Source organism: Rhea americana, unplaced genomic scaffold (assembly GCF_003343005.1).
Source record: "Rhea americana isolate MKP2758 unplaced genomic scaffold, rheAme1 scaffold_38, whole genome shotgun sequence".
NCBI classification, from domain to species: domain Eukaryota; kingdom Metazoa; phylum Chordata; class Aves; order Rheiformes; family Rheidae; genus Rhea; species Rhea americana.
In genome coordinates, this window is record NW_028186512.1 from 2,865,476 (window position 1) to 2,882,506 (window position 17,031).

A 17,031-nucleotide genomic window follows, 5' to 3' on the forward strand; every position below is an offset into this window, starting at 1 on the left:
TCAATGGACCTGCTGTTACTACATCTGAGAAGATGTAAATAGGCAGAGGACTGAAGTGTAAATCTCTATTGTATGTAGTTTGTACTCCGTGTTACCTTGCTAACATGAAAAAATGTGTGCATGACCATCATACAAAAATACATGCAAACATACACACTGAATTAGTAATTCAATGATTTTTGTACTGTGTCACAGAAGAGTGTTTCCATTTATTTATGAAACCCTCATCCAGAGAGATTTACTTTTTTAAAAATTAGTTTTTGTCTTCATATTCTTTGCAAGTCTTCATCTTATACAGGAAGCAGCTTCAAAGGTGTGAGTTTTTTTTTTGTTTTTTGTTTTTTAATTTGGAAGTCCAGTCACCACTTGGTAAGAGTAGAATGTATTGAACTGAAATCCCGCCCTAAATTTTGAAAAATCTGGAGACACTTTTGCACAATTTTAGGTTTGTCTATTTTGAATTATTACAATGAAAATATGGCTGTGATACCATACAAAGAAAGTGGCAGTTTTACTCGGACTAGAATTTACACTGCAAGTGGCCTGCGGTGTTACACGCAGCAACAGAGTTTAAGCTCCAAAAGATGAAGTGTTCTAAAACCTGATTGAGTCTTTTAACTCACAACTGTTCAGACTTCAATTTGCATTTGTATATGGCAATTAAAGATGCTCAGATTCAATATTTAGTCATCCAAGAAAAAGTAGTTTCCACTCTTCTTTTGTTCCACATCCTTTGGAAGAGAAAAAAAAAAGAGTCAGTGTTATTTAAAACAGTCTCTGGCAGACTAAACGTAGCTGAAATGAAGGCATTTATCGCAATTCCTTTCTACCTTCCTTATAGTTCTTACTACTCTTTTCATATGGTTTTCTCTAGCACAGCAAGACCAGCAGGTCAGTTTTCATTTTGTTCCTTGTTTTCAGACCTGGGCTGATACTGAACAGTCACAGTTTCTGCACTGTAACTTTTYTCTTACCTTGATTGAATTGAGTTTGTTTATTCTTGGTCGGTAATTGTTGGGGTCTCTTCTAAAAGTGATTTCAAGTTGAGATAAAAACTTATTCATTCCAGCCAAAAGAGTTTGAGGACTGTTAAAGAGAAGAGAACTTTAGGAATGGTACATGCATTTTTCAGCTAATTTTTCAGAAGTTTTATACTTCTAACTACAGCTACATCTGCAGAGCTGGCAGCTTTTATCTCCATCTTGAGAGAGATCAATCAGGTCTGGTAGCACATCCCAGTATGTCAAATACAGAGCAACTTGTGTTATATGTTCGGTCAAATAATTTATCAAATAAGAAGCCATAAGTGCTATGATCATCTTTCAGCAGTATCTGAGCATGACACTACTAGTCTTCAGACTGCTTCCTTTGCATTCTCTTTACTTTGTAAATAAAACGCTTGTGTGCAGAGCCACACAATTCTTTACATTAAAAATTTGAGCTGCACCACTAGTGAGGAACAGCAAAAATCATAACAATATACTGAAGCAGTTAAGTGACAATGATTAAGAAAACCAAACAAACTAGCACATACAAAAAAAATTGATGTGTTTACTTCATCTGGCTAATACTAAATACTTAACAATTACACTGGTTTAAGAAATTTATTTCTGTTAAACTCTTTGAAGAGTGTCCTTAATTTACGTGAAATTATTTACAGAAATGCATATCAGAAGGGACAGCTTTTACAGTGTAAAGATCATAGCCTCTGTACATTCTATATTGCTAGGAAGACTTGCACTTCACACAGGACCTGCGTTTGTACAAGAAACACCCTTAGTTAACCTCTTTCTTTTAACTATTTGGAAATTATTTTCCTAAGCACACTCAGTTAGCCCYTTTTCAGTCCTCCTGAGCAATGCCTCTTAGTTGTTCTTCTCTGACTGCAATTTAATTGGTATGCAGTTGCTTTAAATTGTTTATGTCAGGAGAGAGCCYGTCTTCTGAGGTCTTAGATAAAGAATACATCTATGCCCCTAACTCTGTGCCTAGGCGGCCCTGAAGTGCACATCAGTACTATTTTCCCTCCCTTGCTTCAAAACAAAATCCAGGGCCTCAGGACACTCTTAATTTAGTTTGAATGTAGCTTCAGTTTTAGATAAGTGAGGATGTTTCTGATTAATAATTTATTCCTATGTTGTCCTCTTGCATATTGTTTACTAATCCAAACAAGTTGCTTACCTGTTTGCAAGTGTGTTCTTGGAAGGAATACCATCAAAAACAATCACTCGATCAGCAAGATAAGTAGCCATGATAAAGTCATGTTCTACCACAAAAGCCGTTTTTTTAGCATGGAGAATGAAACTGAAACAGAAATAAATTTGAGAGACRGCTGAATATAAATTTATTGTAGAACTATTGAAAATTTCAGGCAGTTCTCCCATCACGTGTATATTACCGTTTAATGACTCTAGCAGCCATCAGACGCTGTTCAGAGTCCAAATACGCCGAAGGTTCGTCAATTAGGTAAACATCTGCAGGCTTACCGAGACAAAGAGCTAATGCTACACGCTGGAGCTCACCACCAGACAATGTCTGAACCTATTAAAGGATAAGAGGTAAGCCACATTTAACTGGAGTACAGGTACAGAAGACAAAAAAAAGATGTTGTTATCTCAGGCAATTAATACCTCTTGATCAATGATGTTTTCTATCTGAAGAGGTTTCATTACATCAGTTACAAACTGGGGATGTGTATAGGCATCTCTGATCTTTTCATGCAGTAGTTGACGGACACTTCCCTATTTAAAGAAAGAAATGTTACTACTTAGTTTTATGCAACATACCACAAGAAAACAAGAAAGAAAGAATTAAAACACCTTTTTGTTCACAGCATAAATTCTACCTGTGCACTAAGAAGATGCTTTTGTTGCTAAAACAATACRTAAGTAATAAATAAGGCTTAAACATACTGTAGATTTAGGACTGATCTTCTGTGGCTTGTAGCTGACATTTAGAACTGGGACTTCACCTATAAAAAGATAAAAGTCACTATGAAAACAAGAACTTTTCCAATATCCTCAAAATAGGTTTTAAACAGAGGTACTAAACACTACCTCCTTCATCAGGTGTAAGTCTTCCTGCAAGCATTCGGATAAATGTAGTTTTGCCAGTTCCTACAAAAATATAAGTTGTGTTACTTTAGACTTAGATCTCTGGCATTTAAGTCACTGACCAAACAGAATAAATACTTAAAAATATATTCTAAGTTAGACTACTTTGAATGTCTCTTTCACTTGAAAAAGCAAGTAATATCAAGTGGTACATGCTTGAAATAAATAGAGGAATTATCAAAGCTGCAATAGTCCAGACTTGGTGCTAGTTCACTAGGTCCATCATCATTTTGCTAATCTCAGTTCTTAAAATGAGGTAACAGAAAAATACAATGACATCATTAACGTTCAAGCTCCTACGAATTAGAGAGTGAGTTTATGGCGTTGGTATCTTCACGAGGAAACAAGCAGCTCAACCTCACTAAAACCCAGTAATTTAGAAGTCTAGCTCCCAGACTGGAAAGGAGAATTAGGAACAGATTACAACAAGAATTCCACTTACCGTTTTCCCCTAACATCACCATGATTTCAGAATCAGTGAATTCTCCAGCCACTATGGATAGTTCAAATTCTCCCATCTTTTTTTTCATTCCTGGATATTTATACATACACATCTTCTTAACCTCTTCTTCATTAGCTGTCTCAGCTACTTTAAAAACCAAAGATGCATCTCGAAACCTTAGATTTTCTGTTGGAACGTAGCCATCTAAGAATATGTTTATGCCTATGAACGGAGGAAAAAGAGATTTTTTAAAAAACAGGCTACATAAACAAAAACAAGACATTGATGGATTTTGGTTCTTGCCTAAAAATTCCCAGCAGATAGGGAGAATGTTGGCTTTTAAATGGCATGTGAAAATAGGCAACAAAACCTCTTATTTGAAAGTATGGAAATAATGCAAATTAAGTGAAAAATAATCTTATTAAAATTACAAAAAAAGCTATAGAAGCTCATCCTGAAAGCCCCTAACTAGTACAGAGTGTAGAGTTTAAAGGAACTACTGTTGTTGGACCGACTCTCTCTCAAGAAAAAAATCTGTTACCAAGTCTCAGTACAAGCAGTACCATCAATTAGTTGAACACTATATATGTACTATGCAACCATCTCCTGCCCTTTCTTTACTATTTATAGGGTCTTTTGTGCAATTCCACTATTTACAAAACACTTGCAAATATCAAAATCACATCCACACCATTAGACAAAGGGTATTTTAGTTAAGGCTTTTGAACTGAGTTTATTTAGAAACACAGTTTATTTAGAAACACAGAAAACAGAAATTCTGCATATAACATTATTTTTCAATTAATTACTGAAATATAACATGACAGGAAGAACACATGTTCACATAATAGACAACAACTATTTTAGCATCTTTTTTTCTTTCATAGGACTTTTTTGTAAGGTTAAAAGAAAAATATTGCAACAATTACCTTCTCTTACACTGAAAGGCATAGTTACAACACCATAAGCACTTGGCACACCATACAGGCAGCAGATAAAGTCAGACAGATAATCCAACACACTTAGATCATGCTCTACAACAATAATGTACCTGAAAAACAGAGCCACAAAGAAATTTTTATAGTTCATTACAAAATATTTGTTTCTTACTATAGTCTTGCATACTTTAATACTATTACCRTGATTCTCATTTTAATATGCATTCTTAGCTTTATACTAAATAAGAAGAGTTTAAACCTCTGATATAAAAAAGAAAATAGCTCATTAAGTGTCCAGTATGCAAACATTTTGAACTATAATTAAAAGCTCATCCTCAATATAAGCTGACAGTTTCTATATGTAGAGTAAGCAAAAGGAACTTGACTGGCTGGAGTGAAAGAAATACTTGATATATTTTAAGAAAATAACTGTGAGAAAGAGCTAGGACACCAATATTAGGGTGAAAAATAACCACCTCTAATTTTCACATTTTTACTACAGTTTTCCCCAATGCTGAATTGGGAACTATTTTCCAAAATGCAAAGCAAGAAAATAATAGGGTATTTTAAAATATCTGTTAATGTACCATATGAAGAAATTAGCAYTTGCAGGGCATGGACTAGATTTTCGTTCAGTCTGTAAACCATCACCTATTATTACAGTCTAGCAAAACAAATTAAATTGATTTTTACCTGTCAGGGTTTATCAGGGATCGAATAGTTATGGCAGCCTTCAAGCGCTGCTTCACATCTAGGTAGCTAGAAGGTTCATCAAACATGAAGCTAGCCCACAAAAAAAAGATGAAAGTTTCAGCGAATGCAAGTTTATTTGATTAACACATTCAAATCTATCGTACTTTAAATACAAAGCTTTCAAACATTAAGTACACAAAAATAAAAGTTTATAAACATTTAGACAGAGAGGGGGAGCAAGTGGAAGGGAGAGAGAGAGAAAAGCGTGTACTGACACTTCCCTTGAACCTCTGATAAATATAGCAGGAAATTGTTAAACAGCCCGAGTTAAGTACTACCTTGCCAAAAACTGTAACAAAGTTATCAAACGTTAGAGAAGTCAGCAATCACTTAGGAATCCCATACACTCAGTTCTGATTCAGCTTAAATTTAACATGAACTGAGAAGTGTGAAAGTAACAGTTTTAGGAGAACTAGAATAAGGACTTCTTAAAAAAACAAAACAAAAAAAGAAAACAAAACAGAAAATCATCAGTTTTCTGATCCTGCTTTCTTGCTCCCAAAGCCGGGAGTCAGGAAACAGCATAGATGGGACAGTGATCTTCTGCTCGCAAGATTAAAAAATAAAACAAAATAAAATAAAGGGAGGGGGGGACACACAACAAACTCCCAAAGGTGGGGAAGGGTCTACTTTATGTCTTATTCAGAGAGGAAAATAGGGTATCTTCCTGTGGGATTAGGGAAGGTTATGAATTTGTGATGCTGTAACTTAAACACAGGCCTCTGAAATTAGCTATTTCTAGCCAAATGAATTAAAGTATCAGGACATACATCAGATGATACTCTGACACAGACTATTAAAAGCAATGTCTAATAGAAGTAAATAAAACATACATATCAGCCTTCTGAATGCACACAACTGCACAAGCAAATCTCTGAAGTTCCCCTCCTGAAAGGTCCTCAACATTTCTTTCTCTCAGATGGGTTAAATCTGACATTAAGAGAAAAAAAAAAAAAAAAGTTTAGATATTTGTTACAGCCAACTGAAAAAACAGTTCATTGTGTTTATTATCTATAGAATCATGCATAATCACAATAAATATTTTCTTCAGAGAATTAGAATAGAAAATTAAAAGTATTCAGTTTAGATAGGTGCATTATAATGCTATTTGTAAGTCCTCCCTTGCTTTGGCTTTTATCAATAGCATTAACCGATTAACTTGTACTGCAGTTTCCTAACATGTGGAAAGGTTACATTTCTGTTTGTTTTTCCAGCATACATTTGGTGAACATTTCTGGCCCTTAGAACTTGTATAGTTTCTTATCAAAGTGTTTCCTGTTAGATCCAGCCGAAAAGAAGAGCTCTGATTTTCACAAAAAACATAAGTTCCCCAAACATTATAGTAACTGGRTGAAGTCAGTATTTTCTTGTCAGCTTCACGAGCAACACATTTCAAAAACTGACAATTCTGATAAGTACTTCAGTGGGGCTCACAGATCACACTCTTGGTGTCAGGCTGCACCCCTACCTTTACCAAAACAAACCCTGTTTTTAATTTAGCAACACCTRCATTAGCACCTAAATTTATTAACGCCCAACTCAAAATATTTTAAAAATGCACAGCAGCTGAACTGTTACAGATTTTTTTCTTAATAATTACATCCTTCTCAGAAATCTACATACTTATCTTATAATCACATATACATACATATATGCAAGCCGTTTCAAAAAAGGTTTCTCACACTCGAATAATATTTTCTTTACACAACGGTTCTAGCAGAARGTGCTAAAATTTTGCCAAAACTGTAAATGAGCAAGAGCAACAGATTGTAACTCGATTTTTTCCAGATTTAAAAATAAGCACTTCCTACTATATAACAAGGACTGCACTCATTTCTATTCCTATTAACTAACCTGTATCAATTTCACGAGAAGTTATTTTTGGCATTGGTTCAGCTATGCCTACAGCAAGTCTTAGGCTTTACACCAAAGCATCTTTAAAAATTTTTTGAATTCAGTTTAATTTAAACCTACCATTAGTGTCAAACTTTATTTTTTCAGTAATTGTTTCTCAAATCAAGTTTGATTTTACAAAGCTACTTACCAAGYTGCTGACAAACAACAGTTTGTGTACTAGTTTCATCCTTTCTATCCAAAATTGATCCCACTGTTCCCTGCATGATAAATGGACAAAAATTAACATTTAATATTTCAGACAGTAGTGTATTTTATACATTAAATTATACTATTAAAAAGCCTTAAATACATGAGAATTATTACAGGAGAAGCTCCTAGCTTTCTAGTAGCTAATAAAGTTTCTTACCTTGGCAGCTTTAGGTATCTGGTCCACATACTGAGGTTTAATAATGGCTTTCAGGTCATCTTCTAGGATCTTAGTGAAATAATTTTGTAATTCAGATCCTCGAAAATAAGTCAAAATTTCTTGCCAGTCAGGTGGATCCTGTGGCAGAATTAGAGTCTATGTTTACTTATGCTATTTTAAATACATCAAAAATATTTAATTTTAAAATTCCAATCAACACAACAAATACATTATGCTTGCAAAATGAAAGAAGCCTGATAAAAGCTTTTTACTAATTTTTTTTTTTGCTCTAATAGTTTTCATTAAAAAAAAAACTTAATTGCAAAATGAAGGCAGGAGCTCAGACATTTTTGAGCTGCATTGTTACTAGCTTTTTCAAGAAAAAGCATCTTAAACTTGCACCTAACACAGTCAAATTGTTTCCTCTGGATAAAGTTAAGAAAGTGTATGGGTGAAACTACTTCACAGGAAAAAACATTGGTATAGATTAGCGTAATTGAACTTATTTACAAACTTGAACTTGCATGGCATTAGCTCTCCAACCCCACTAATCCAGGGAAAAAAGAGTTGGATTAATAAAATCAGCTTGCACAAAGATGCATTAAATATTGGTCTCCCTCTCTGCTTCCAGCAAACATTTCAAAGGAAACAAAAAATGAAAAGAACTGTTTAGAGCAATCATCCATGGCAAAAATACAACTTGTATAGTGTCATTTTATGCAGCATTCTACTTTGCATGGTTCTGAATTATTATGATGGTAAATAGCATAGAAACAGAGTGACACAGCTGTATTTCCAAACCACGCAACTACAGAGAGGAAATGCTTCATAAGTTTTAGAGCAGAAGCAACATGGAAGACTGAATTCATACCACGTATTTCTGTGGTCATAATGATTTGGCTCTTCACACGGAAGTCTGATTTTGGAAGCATGGTAATTCAATTAAGCACATTCAAAGAGTCAAAAGTTTTGCTATTTCTGCAATACTACCACCTGAAACAAGAAGTCCACAAAATAATGTAAAACACATTCAAATGATAATGGAAAAGTAGATGGAAAATGATTATTTTTCTGCAGTTCTAAGTGGCAGGCATGAAATAGATAATTCATTAAAATACCACCCTTCCAGATAATGAAAGGAGTGAAAAAAGTTTGAGAATACTTGTTCATACAAATTGTTCTTCTTGGAAAAGAAGAAAAATGAGTAACAGAACTCAATTGTAGCTATTGATTTGAAAGTGAAAAAGGTGACAACTGGGAATATTATCAGATAAAAAGAGCCACAGTAGTTGAGACACAGAGACAGTGTGTGAGAGCACATGCATGAGTAAGATACCTCTTTTCTTTAATAATATTCACTCCTTGGACTATAGTGGTAGGTAAACAAAATTTTGTAAATATTTTGCCTTCTGGCTGCACAAATATATAGGAAAATGGCTTCTGATTTCCCATTCAGTCCAGCAGATAGTAAGTTATAGTATGTCTGACTCTCAAAAAAAAATTATCAAAATTTATATTTAGTCCATATTACATAACATGAAGCAGCTAAGGACTTTCTAAAGCACATAGAAGTGTACAGTGGGATATATTTTCACCAACTTCTTAAGATAACCAGATATTTTATATGAGATCACCTTTCAAAAGAATTGAAGAAAGGAAGAGATAGCAAGGTTAACAGGGTAATACTCATATACACTAGATTCATCCAGAGAAAAACAAAGTTAAACTTGGAAGCAACTCAATAATTCAGGCTATCTAAATTCCTTGACATATGGAATTTGTGTGGAAAAAACAAAATTGAGTATTTTTTAAAAAGGTTGCTATAAAAATAAATCACCTATGACTTAAAGATAAAAATACACTCCTGATACTCATCTTCAATGAATAACAAAAATGATTTAGCTTGTAAGTCTTATCTTTCTTGAACGATGTATGAAGTTTCCAAAAAATCTTTTCATAAACACCCCCTTCTTACCATTTCTGGGTTGAGTAGGCCATTGATGGTTAAGAGGTAAATTGCCATCGTCCTTGCAAATTCTACCACATTCACAGATGTGAAAATTTGAAGTGAAAGAATATCATAAAATATTAACAACACTACGCCAACAATACAATGCCAACTCTATTTTACTGCTGATACATACATCATACTTTCCAAGATTTGGCTTCTGTTTTCCTGCTAGAATTTTCAAGGCAGTTGATTTTCCAATACCATTGGTTCCGACCAATCCCAGTACTTCACCCGGACGAGGGATAGGCAACCTGTACACAACATTGATAATTTGAGTATTAATTTAATGCCATCAGATATCAACATTTGGTGGTAAAGTAAATGTTACGACCTGTTTTCAAATATGTCGATGTTTCACCTTGTTTTGTTAATTTACCAATACAGTCTTCAAAAATAAATCAATATTCCCAAAAACTAGAAGACTATAAGCAAGATTTAAGAACCACTTGTTTAACAGGATTTCTATGAAACGACCACTAAAATTTTGTATCATTATAATGCTTTTTAATAAGAGAAATACCACAAACATTCAGAAAGAAAGTTACTGAGATGGTAACCAAAAACAGTGATGTGAGCTTCTAGTTCAAATGATCAAAAATTTGGAATTTGTGTGTTTTTTACATTAATTTGGGAAAAAAAATACCTGTGAAGTTTGAAGGCATTAGCACAATATCTGTGTGTTGTTTCTTTCTCCAGGTTGCTAGGTAAGTTAACAATTGACAGGGCTCCAAAAGGACATTTCTACAATAGAAGTAAGATTATATATTACTAGTACTCAGAAACTATTATTAACAAAATTATCTTCTGTTCCATTTTGCACCTAGCTGTGCAGTACACAATATCTGAATGAAGTATTTTTAAAAGAAGATTACTCATAAGAAAAAATAGCTTCACTTCGTTTACACAGTCAGCTTCTCCAAAGTAGTTCTTATCATGTTTTCTAAATTACACAGCTGGCAATTTAGAGAGTCAGTCTATGATACAAATGAGGTACCCAACATATATGCTATTGCTCTAGTACAATATTGTCTTTCTAATGCTATGCCTCCACTGCCACAAACAACCCCTTCCCCAACCAAACAGCTCCATAATGTGATACAGTACTTTACTTAATACAAACAATAACTGTAAACAAGGTCTGATTACTTAGAGAAACAAAATTGCTTTATGAAGTTGTAGTATGCATTAGTAAAGATAACAATGTAATGAAAAAATTTTATCATTTTAAGTAAAGCAGTCTAACTTTTACCTTGATGCAAATACCACAACCAATACAAAGTGTTTCTGAGATCCATGCTATTTTGCTCTGCGATGTGACTTCTATGCAAAGTTTTCCTAGTGAAAAAGAATAAAACTAACTCAAGAAAGTTTCTGATGAATCATATTTCTTATTGATACTATTGAATTCCACGGAGAAATGCGTATTAAATAACTTCCCTTAATCCTCAGATCATCTAAAGATCTGACATTACTGCTACAGGTAATGCTTGCGGTGATACCCAGCTTATAAAAGCTTTATAAAACAAAGACTCATGTTATTAAGAAAAAAAAGGAAAACTTCTAGCTCCTTCTAGTAAGTATTATTTTAATTTTCCCCATTATTTAAATATTTTATTAAATTACTTCTCTTACCCATTCGAACCACAGGACAACTCTTTTTGCATTCTTGACGGCATTTCTTTGGCTTACACTTGTCATGGTTAACAATAGCAATTCTTGTTAGTTTGTCTGCCATAATGCACAGCTTAGGGTTAAGCACATACACCAGTCAGATTATGAGCAGGAGGAATTCGAGACTTCCAGATCTTAAAAAAATAATTAAAAAACAAAACAAAATAAAACACAAAAAGAACATCATGATTACTGGCAGCACAGAGAAGGCCATACCAACCTAAAGTTACTACTGGCAAAGTTCAAAGATGTAAAATCTAGTCCAGTCTTCAAAGTGAAAATTTGTATTTGCATATAGAAAAATAATCCAGTCAGTGAGAACAACAGACATGCCATGAAAACATTTGATAGACATAAGCTTCATCTCTACTTSAGTATCGACACTTAAATTCTGTATTTCCTAATACAGTATCAGTGACTACAATAAATTACAATAAAAATAAACAAAATGTTTTCTAAAAAGACTATTTCTAGAAGAGAAAGCTCTCGAATTATTAGATGATTGAATATTCCTGAAATTAAAGATAAAAACATTTGAGCAACTGAAATTACRACTTGCATTCCTCTGCACAACTGCCTGTTGCCTTGCTTAGACACCTATAAAGCGGTTACAAGCATTGCATTGCACTGGGAATTTATGAAGTCACCAACTGTAGCAGGGGAAGGGGAGGAGGGCAAATACTTTTTCAGTCTTGACAGATAAAATTMATTTCCCTTTTACTTAAAGTGTACTGATACTTTTTGATCATGAATATACTCACAGAGAGTACTGAAAATAATAGTGATTTCATCTTCATAAGGGCAATTCACCTGTAAGAACCATGCTCTCCACTCACTCCTGGTCCAGAATACAGAAAGTAACAGAATTATGAGGCTAACAGAAGTTTACAAGATTTTACTTTGGGATAGATGACAACCAGATTTTTTTTTTAATGTCTAAAGAAAGACCACCAACGTGTACAAATCATCTCCAGTTTCAGTTTAACACTACTAAAGAAAATGATGGCAGTCATACAGATGATGCCAGTTCAAAATCATTCCAGTTCAATGCATCAGTAGTTCAAAGGTGTAACTGGTCAAGGAGTCCTGAAATACTCCAAGTTTCCACATAATCTAAGCATGGTCTTTCTTCCATGAAAAGGATTCCAATAGTTCTTATTAAAGCATTTTCTGTTGGACATGCAGCTCATCTCTGCCCCAACTGCTCTGCAGTGCTTTAGAGACTATTTATTACATATGCCTATTGTATGAAGAAAGGTTGTGACTTTCAGTCTCCTGAAAGAAGCAAGAATATATGAAAGAAGACAATATATGGCACATTTATTTCATTAAACACTATTCATCCCTAAACCCACTTATGAATTACAGTTGGAAGGAATCCTACAGATAGTAGCTTGTTATGAAATTAAAAAAGAAACTGGCATCTATCTAATAGGAAGTAAAAAAAAAAAGGAAAAAGAAAAAAGATGTTATTGAATCCTTAAATCCATTATTTCCATACTTAACAGTTTAACTGCTTCCTTTTAGACGTGGTAGYCTTACTTCCTTTTTCAATGTCCAACATATTTTTAACGTCTAAAGATATTCTTTACCAGATGTAAGCGAATGCAATTATTATTCATGCCTTCAGCTCTTACCATGATAGTCTCTACTTTTAATATTTGACAATTTTTTATTCTTTAAGTTTTTAACTTTTCCAGCAGCTTACATCATATTAAAAATAGTCTTAATAAAGGAGTTGATGTTTTTAAATACAGGATTATTTTTAAATGTATTTAAAATATTTTATTATAACTCTATACAATCATATAACAGACTGATAAAGTAGGGCTGCACATTGTGACTGCATCCATAGAACAGGCCTCAGAGAGAGAAATCATAGCACAGTGGCTGGTACATTCATTGTGGACATGGGATAATGGGCTTATGCATCTCACTTCAATACAGCTTYAACTGAAGAAAATAAGTTCTGAAAGTAAGACTTTCTGTTTCTATAGGGATGTCTAAGTCAGGGTAATCTTCTAGAATACTGGAACACTGGTTTTTGTCAGTGTTTCAAGTAAGATAAAGAATGATTAGGGAAATGTATCTTTTATGAAAAAAGTCCTCTAGTTTGTAGGGCGCAGGGTACTAGGAGCTGGATCACCCTCTTGCTCTCTGATTTTCCAAAGTGTGCCTAATCTGGGTCAGCCCTACCTCTAGCAAAGCTGCAAAGCTTGCACACAGGGCTGAGGACACTGAGCAGCCAGACCATACTAGTCTATGTCCTGGGCAGGGCCTTTCCTGCTAGTCATCTTAGCTCTTCATTAGCATGAAGGCTGTTTTCTAGGAGTCACAAAAGCAAGCTCTAGCAGACAGACTTGCCACATTCCAGCAGCTTACCTCCTCTACACAACCTCCCAGACCTGGGCTGGAGATTAGTGCCTACACAGTACCGTTAGCAGACCAGGATATAAAYTCAGTCCTCAGCTGTCCCACCTTCCAGTCTGGCACCTTAGCTTAAAGCAATGAAGGAGGAGAATGGGGTGAGTTGCTCTAAAAGACAAAGTCAAGCAGAGCTTGAATCAGTCTTCACCACCGGCTTCAACGAGCTTTCTAACCAATCTTGATGGGAAAAACAGACTAAAGTTTACACTTTTACCTGTTGATGAATCAGACCTTTTTAAGTAAGTAATATAGGAGCTTAGGATTTTTTTACGTAAAAATTTACCTGATTTATATAGGAAAATGCTTATCTACGGCAAAGAGTTTTGAAGGGTCCACAAGTCACAGGCATTAAGTATGCTAAGCATTTTTAGAGTACTTTATAGAGAGGGGAAATAAAGAATAAAACTCTTCTAGGAGTCTTAAGTTGTTTTCAGAACAAAATTATTTTGCGACTTCTATCGCTTCTGCAATAGCATTATTTCCAGGGCTGTCCTAATGTCTAGGATAATAACCACAAGAAATGCAATCCCTCCTCCTCCCCAAATCCAAAACACATTTAAATTTCTACAGCTTCAAGCAAGTTAAAAAAACATTATCCAAAACCAGACTGAGTTCAAGTTATGTATTTATACAAAGTTATTTCAGTGGCATTTAACATACAGAATAGGACTGTTTGATCTCACAGTGCAGACAGTGGAACTCTCAGAGCACTGAATATAGGTCAGCAACCTATATACATATACAAATACAATATGTATATGCTACAATATAGCACTCCCATAACTGTTAGGTAGAGTCAGCAGTTTAAGGGCAGGAGAAACTGGTATTCAGAAGCGTTTAAATTCAGTTCCATATTTCTGTTTTCCAAACCAAGAAGAACAGAACTGAAAACAATGTGCAACTATATTAACTCATTACTAATTACAGAGTAATACATTAATTTAAATTAGTGAATTCTGACAGACAACAGGAAATCTTTCCAGAATGATGGAGTGGTGACACAGGTATAAGAATGTGAGGGAGAATAACAACTGCTAGCCAAACAGTGCTCTAAATCCTTGGGGGTTCATTTATTGAACCCCAAAGCTGCCCAATACAGCTGATTATGGCACTTAATACAAACACTAAAGCACRTCTAAAAATAAGGAACATAAGAACACTGACTTAAAACACTTATGATAACATTTTCTGTGTTCTCAGATGCAACTGCTATCTGACACACACACACACACACCACACAGCTTGGGGGGAGGGAAGCGGGCAGTGTGCAAGCATGCTGCTACAAAAGGCACTAGTTATCTATAATCTGTATAAGAAATTTAAAGCACTTGCATTAGGAAACATTCATATTTATTTCTTTCCCAGACATTAGAGCTGCATACAAGCACAACGCAATTTACTGAATCAAGTTAACTATGACAGGAGACAACTTATAACAGTGCTAAATTATTATTCAGAAGTAAACATGCAAACATTAATAATAACAATGAAGACTGAAGCACCTCCCAGAGGCAAGACGATTCAATTCAAAGTTGTGGTGAAGGACAGATCAGTGTTCAGAACTGAGCAATACTTTAGCTACTTCGAAGAAAAAGCAGTGAAAATTTTAATAAATTGCATCTCATCAGATCTAAATAATAAATAGCGGGAAAAGAGTGAGGATAAATAACATTTACACTTTCCTCTGAAAAATCATTAGCCTCAAGAATCACCTCTCAATCCATCTTTAAAAGAACTATAGCCAGTTATATCACAACAAGAGCAAGAAATTTAGAGATCAGATACTCACTGAAAACTTAAATGAAAGACATGAAAATCTGTTTTCTTGCTATTACCATTTATAAATGACATAGCAGAAATAACAGTAAATGTTAAAAGTGGAGATCTACTGAGAATTAAGAACTAGTCTACTAGAGCTAGTTTACAAGCCAAATCTCTTAGTCATTACTGTACATATCTCAATATATTATTTGTAGGGCACAACATGAATGAAGAAAAGAAAAACACAATGTTAACAGGAAAACCATACGGTCAACTATGCTGACGCAGTATAATGAGTGTGTATGTTTAGCTGATGCTGAATGATATTAATTAATTATCACTCAATCCTTAGTATTTCCTTTTAACGTGAAGTGAAATGCATAAGAATAAATCCATAAATTAGCAACATCTTCTACCACAGGAAAATTATAGGAGTATTTAAAGACCACTTCTTTAGCACAACAGTTTAGAAAAACATAGGACAGAATCTTAAATTTGAACTTGAAAACTGCCACAGAAACTTGCAGGTGAAGCAACTAAACATATGCCACTACCAAGGTCCTTCCATATTTTTTATGTATCTTGGAAGAAATGGCCTTACCTACACCATGTGAAACCTGCAAGAAGTCTTGATCTCTTCATCACACAAGCACAAATGTGGATTTTAATTTTCTGAAAACACGGCAAAATGTAGGGCTTTTTCCTCCAACAGAGAAATCCCTCAATTTCAGGGAAGAAAAATACTGATTTTTCCCTTCCAAGGTGCCTGGCCATGACGACACGCTAAGCCTGCACAGGGGTCTCTACACGTAAGCAATTCTTTTGGCTGATCTCAGAAGCACAGCGGCTTTTTTTCCCTCTTGTTTTCACTGGCTGCTGCATAGCAAAGGACAGCCAAAAAGAAAAACGCTAAGAAAACCTGACCGGTTCCGTGTAACCCGCCAGCAGGAAGTATGAACTTCACGTCGAGGCAATTCCAGCTAGGCAGAGCGCGACCTCCCACCCGACAGGGACGGCTGCTTCTGCCCCCGGGGAAGGGGCTCCACAGGGAGCACCGGGCCACACGGAAAAGCCCCCTCCAACCGCTACCGGGGGCTCAGGACGAGCCACGGCGGCGGGCCTCGCTGCCCGCGCAGGGCCGGGAAGCCGCAGGCCGGGCCCCCGGCGCCTTCGCCTCCCTCCTTCCTCCTCCCCGCGCGATGCCGCCGCTCCCTCCGGAGACCGCTTACCGGGAGGGGGAGAGGGGAGCGCCGCTCCCCGGCCGGGCTCGAGCCGGCAACCGCGCCGCGTCCTCCACGGGCCGGCGCGCAACGTGCTCCCGCCGCCACCCGGCCAAGATGGCCGCCGCCCCGCAGGGAGGGGCCTGGGCCGCGCACCATAGAGAGAAACGGGAAAGGCGGGCGGCTCACCATAGAGGAAACGCGCACGTTGAAAGAGAGAGCGGCGCCTCCGGGCGCAGGGAAGGGCGGGGCTGGCGTCGGAAGCGCGGCAGGGACGCGGCGGTTGGTGGCGTCATCTCCGAGTGACGCCGCCGCCGCCGCGCGGGCGGGGCGACGTTGCGTGGGAGGTGTGTGGGCCGCCGGCGCCGCCGGTGCTGCGGCTCGCGCCCCGCTTCCGCCGGTGCTGCGGCTCGCGCCCGCCCTCGGCGAGCG

At 36.3% G+C, this 17,031-nt stretch overlaps 1 protein-coding gene across 3 annotated transcripts; it reads right to left on the reverse strand.

The window, feature by feature from the left end:
• Nucleotides 1-320: 320 nt before the first annotated feature.
• On the reverse strand, nucleotides 321-16,824 carry ABCE1 (ATP binding cassette subfamily E member 1). Of its 3 annotated transcripts, none has more exons than XM_085313200.1 (18): nucleotides 16,789-16,824; nucleotides 11,153-11,325; nucleotides 10,770-10,855; nucleotides 10,164-10,261; nucleotides 9,654-9,771; nucleotides 7,510-7,647; nucleotides 7,291-7,360; nucleotides 6,080-6,176; nucleotides 5,187-5,276; nucleotides 4,485-4,606; nucleotides 3,556-3,777; nucleotides 3,057-3,116; nucleotides 2,913-2,971; nucleotides 2,631-2,741; nucleotides 2,399-2,541; nucleotides 2,182-2,304; nucleotides 975-1,086; nucleotides 321-731 (listed from the first exon to the last, which is right to left on the reverse strand). In XM_085313200.1, exons 2-18 carry the CDS (start codon nucleotides 11,253-11,255, stop codon nucleotides 684-686), a joined length of 1,800 nt encoding a protein of 599 aa, XP_085169326.1. In that variant the 5' UTR covers nucleotides 11,256-11,325; nucleotides 16,789-16,824; the 3' UTR covers nucleotides 321-683. The 3 variants fall into 3 exon arrangements, with proteins under 3 accessions (XP_085169326.1, XP_085169325.1, XP_085169327.1); XM_085313199.1 differs by lacking the exon at nucleotides 16,789-16,824 and adding an exon at nucleotides 16,609-16,766; XM_085313201.1 differs by lacking the exons at nucleotides 3,057-3,116; nucleotides 16,789-16,824 and adding an exon at nucleotides 16,609-16,766.
• Nucleotides 16,825-17,031: the final 207 nt, after the last annotated feature.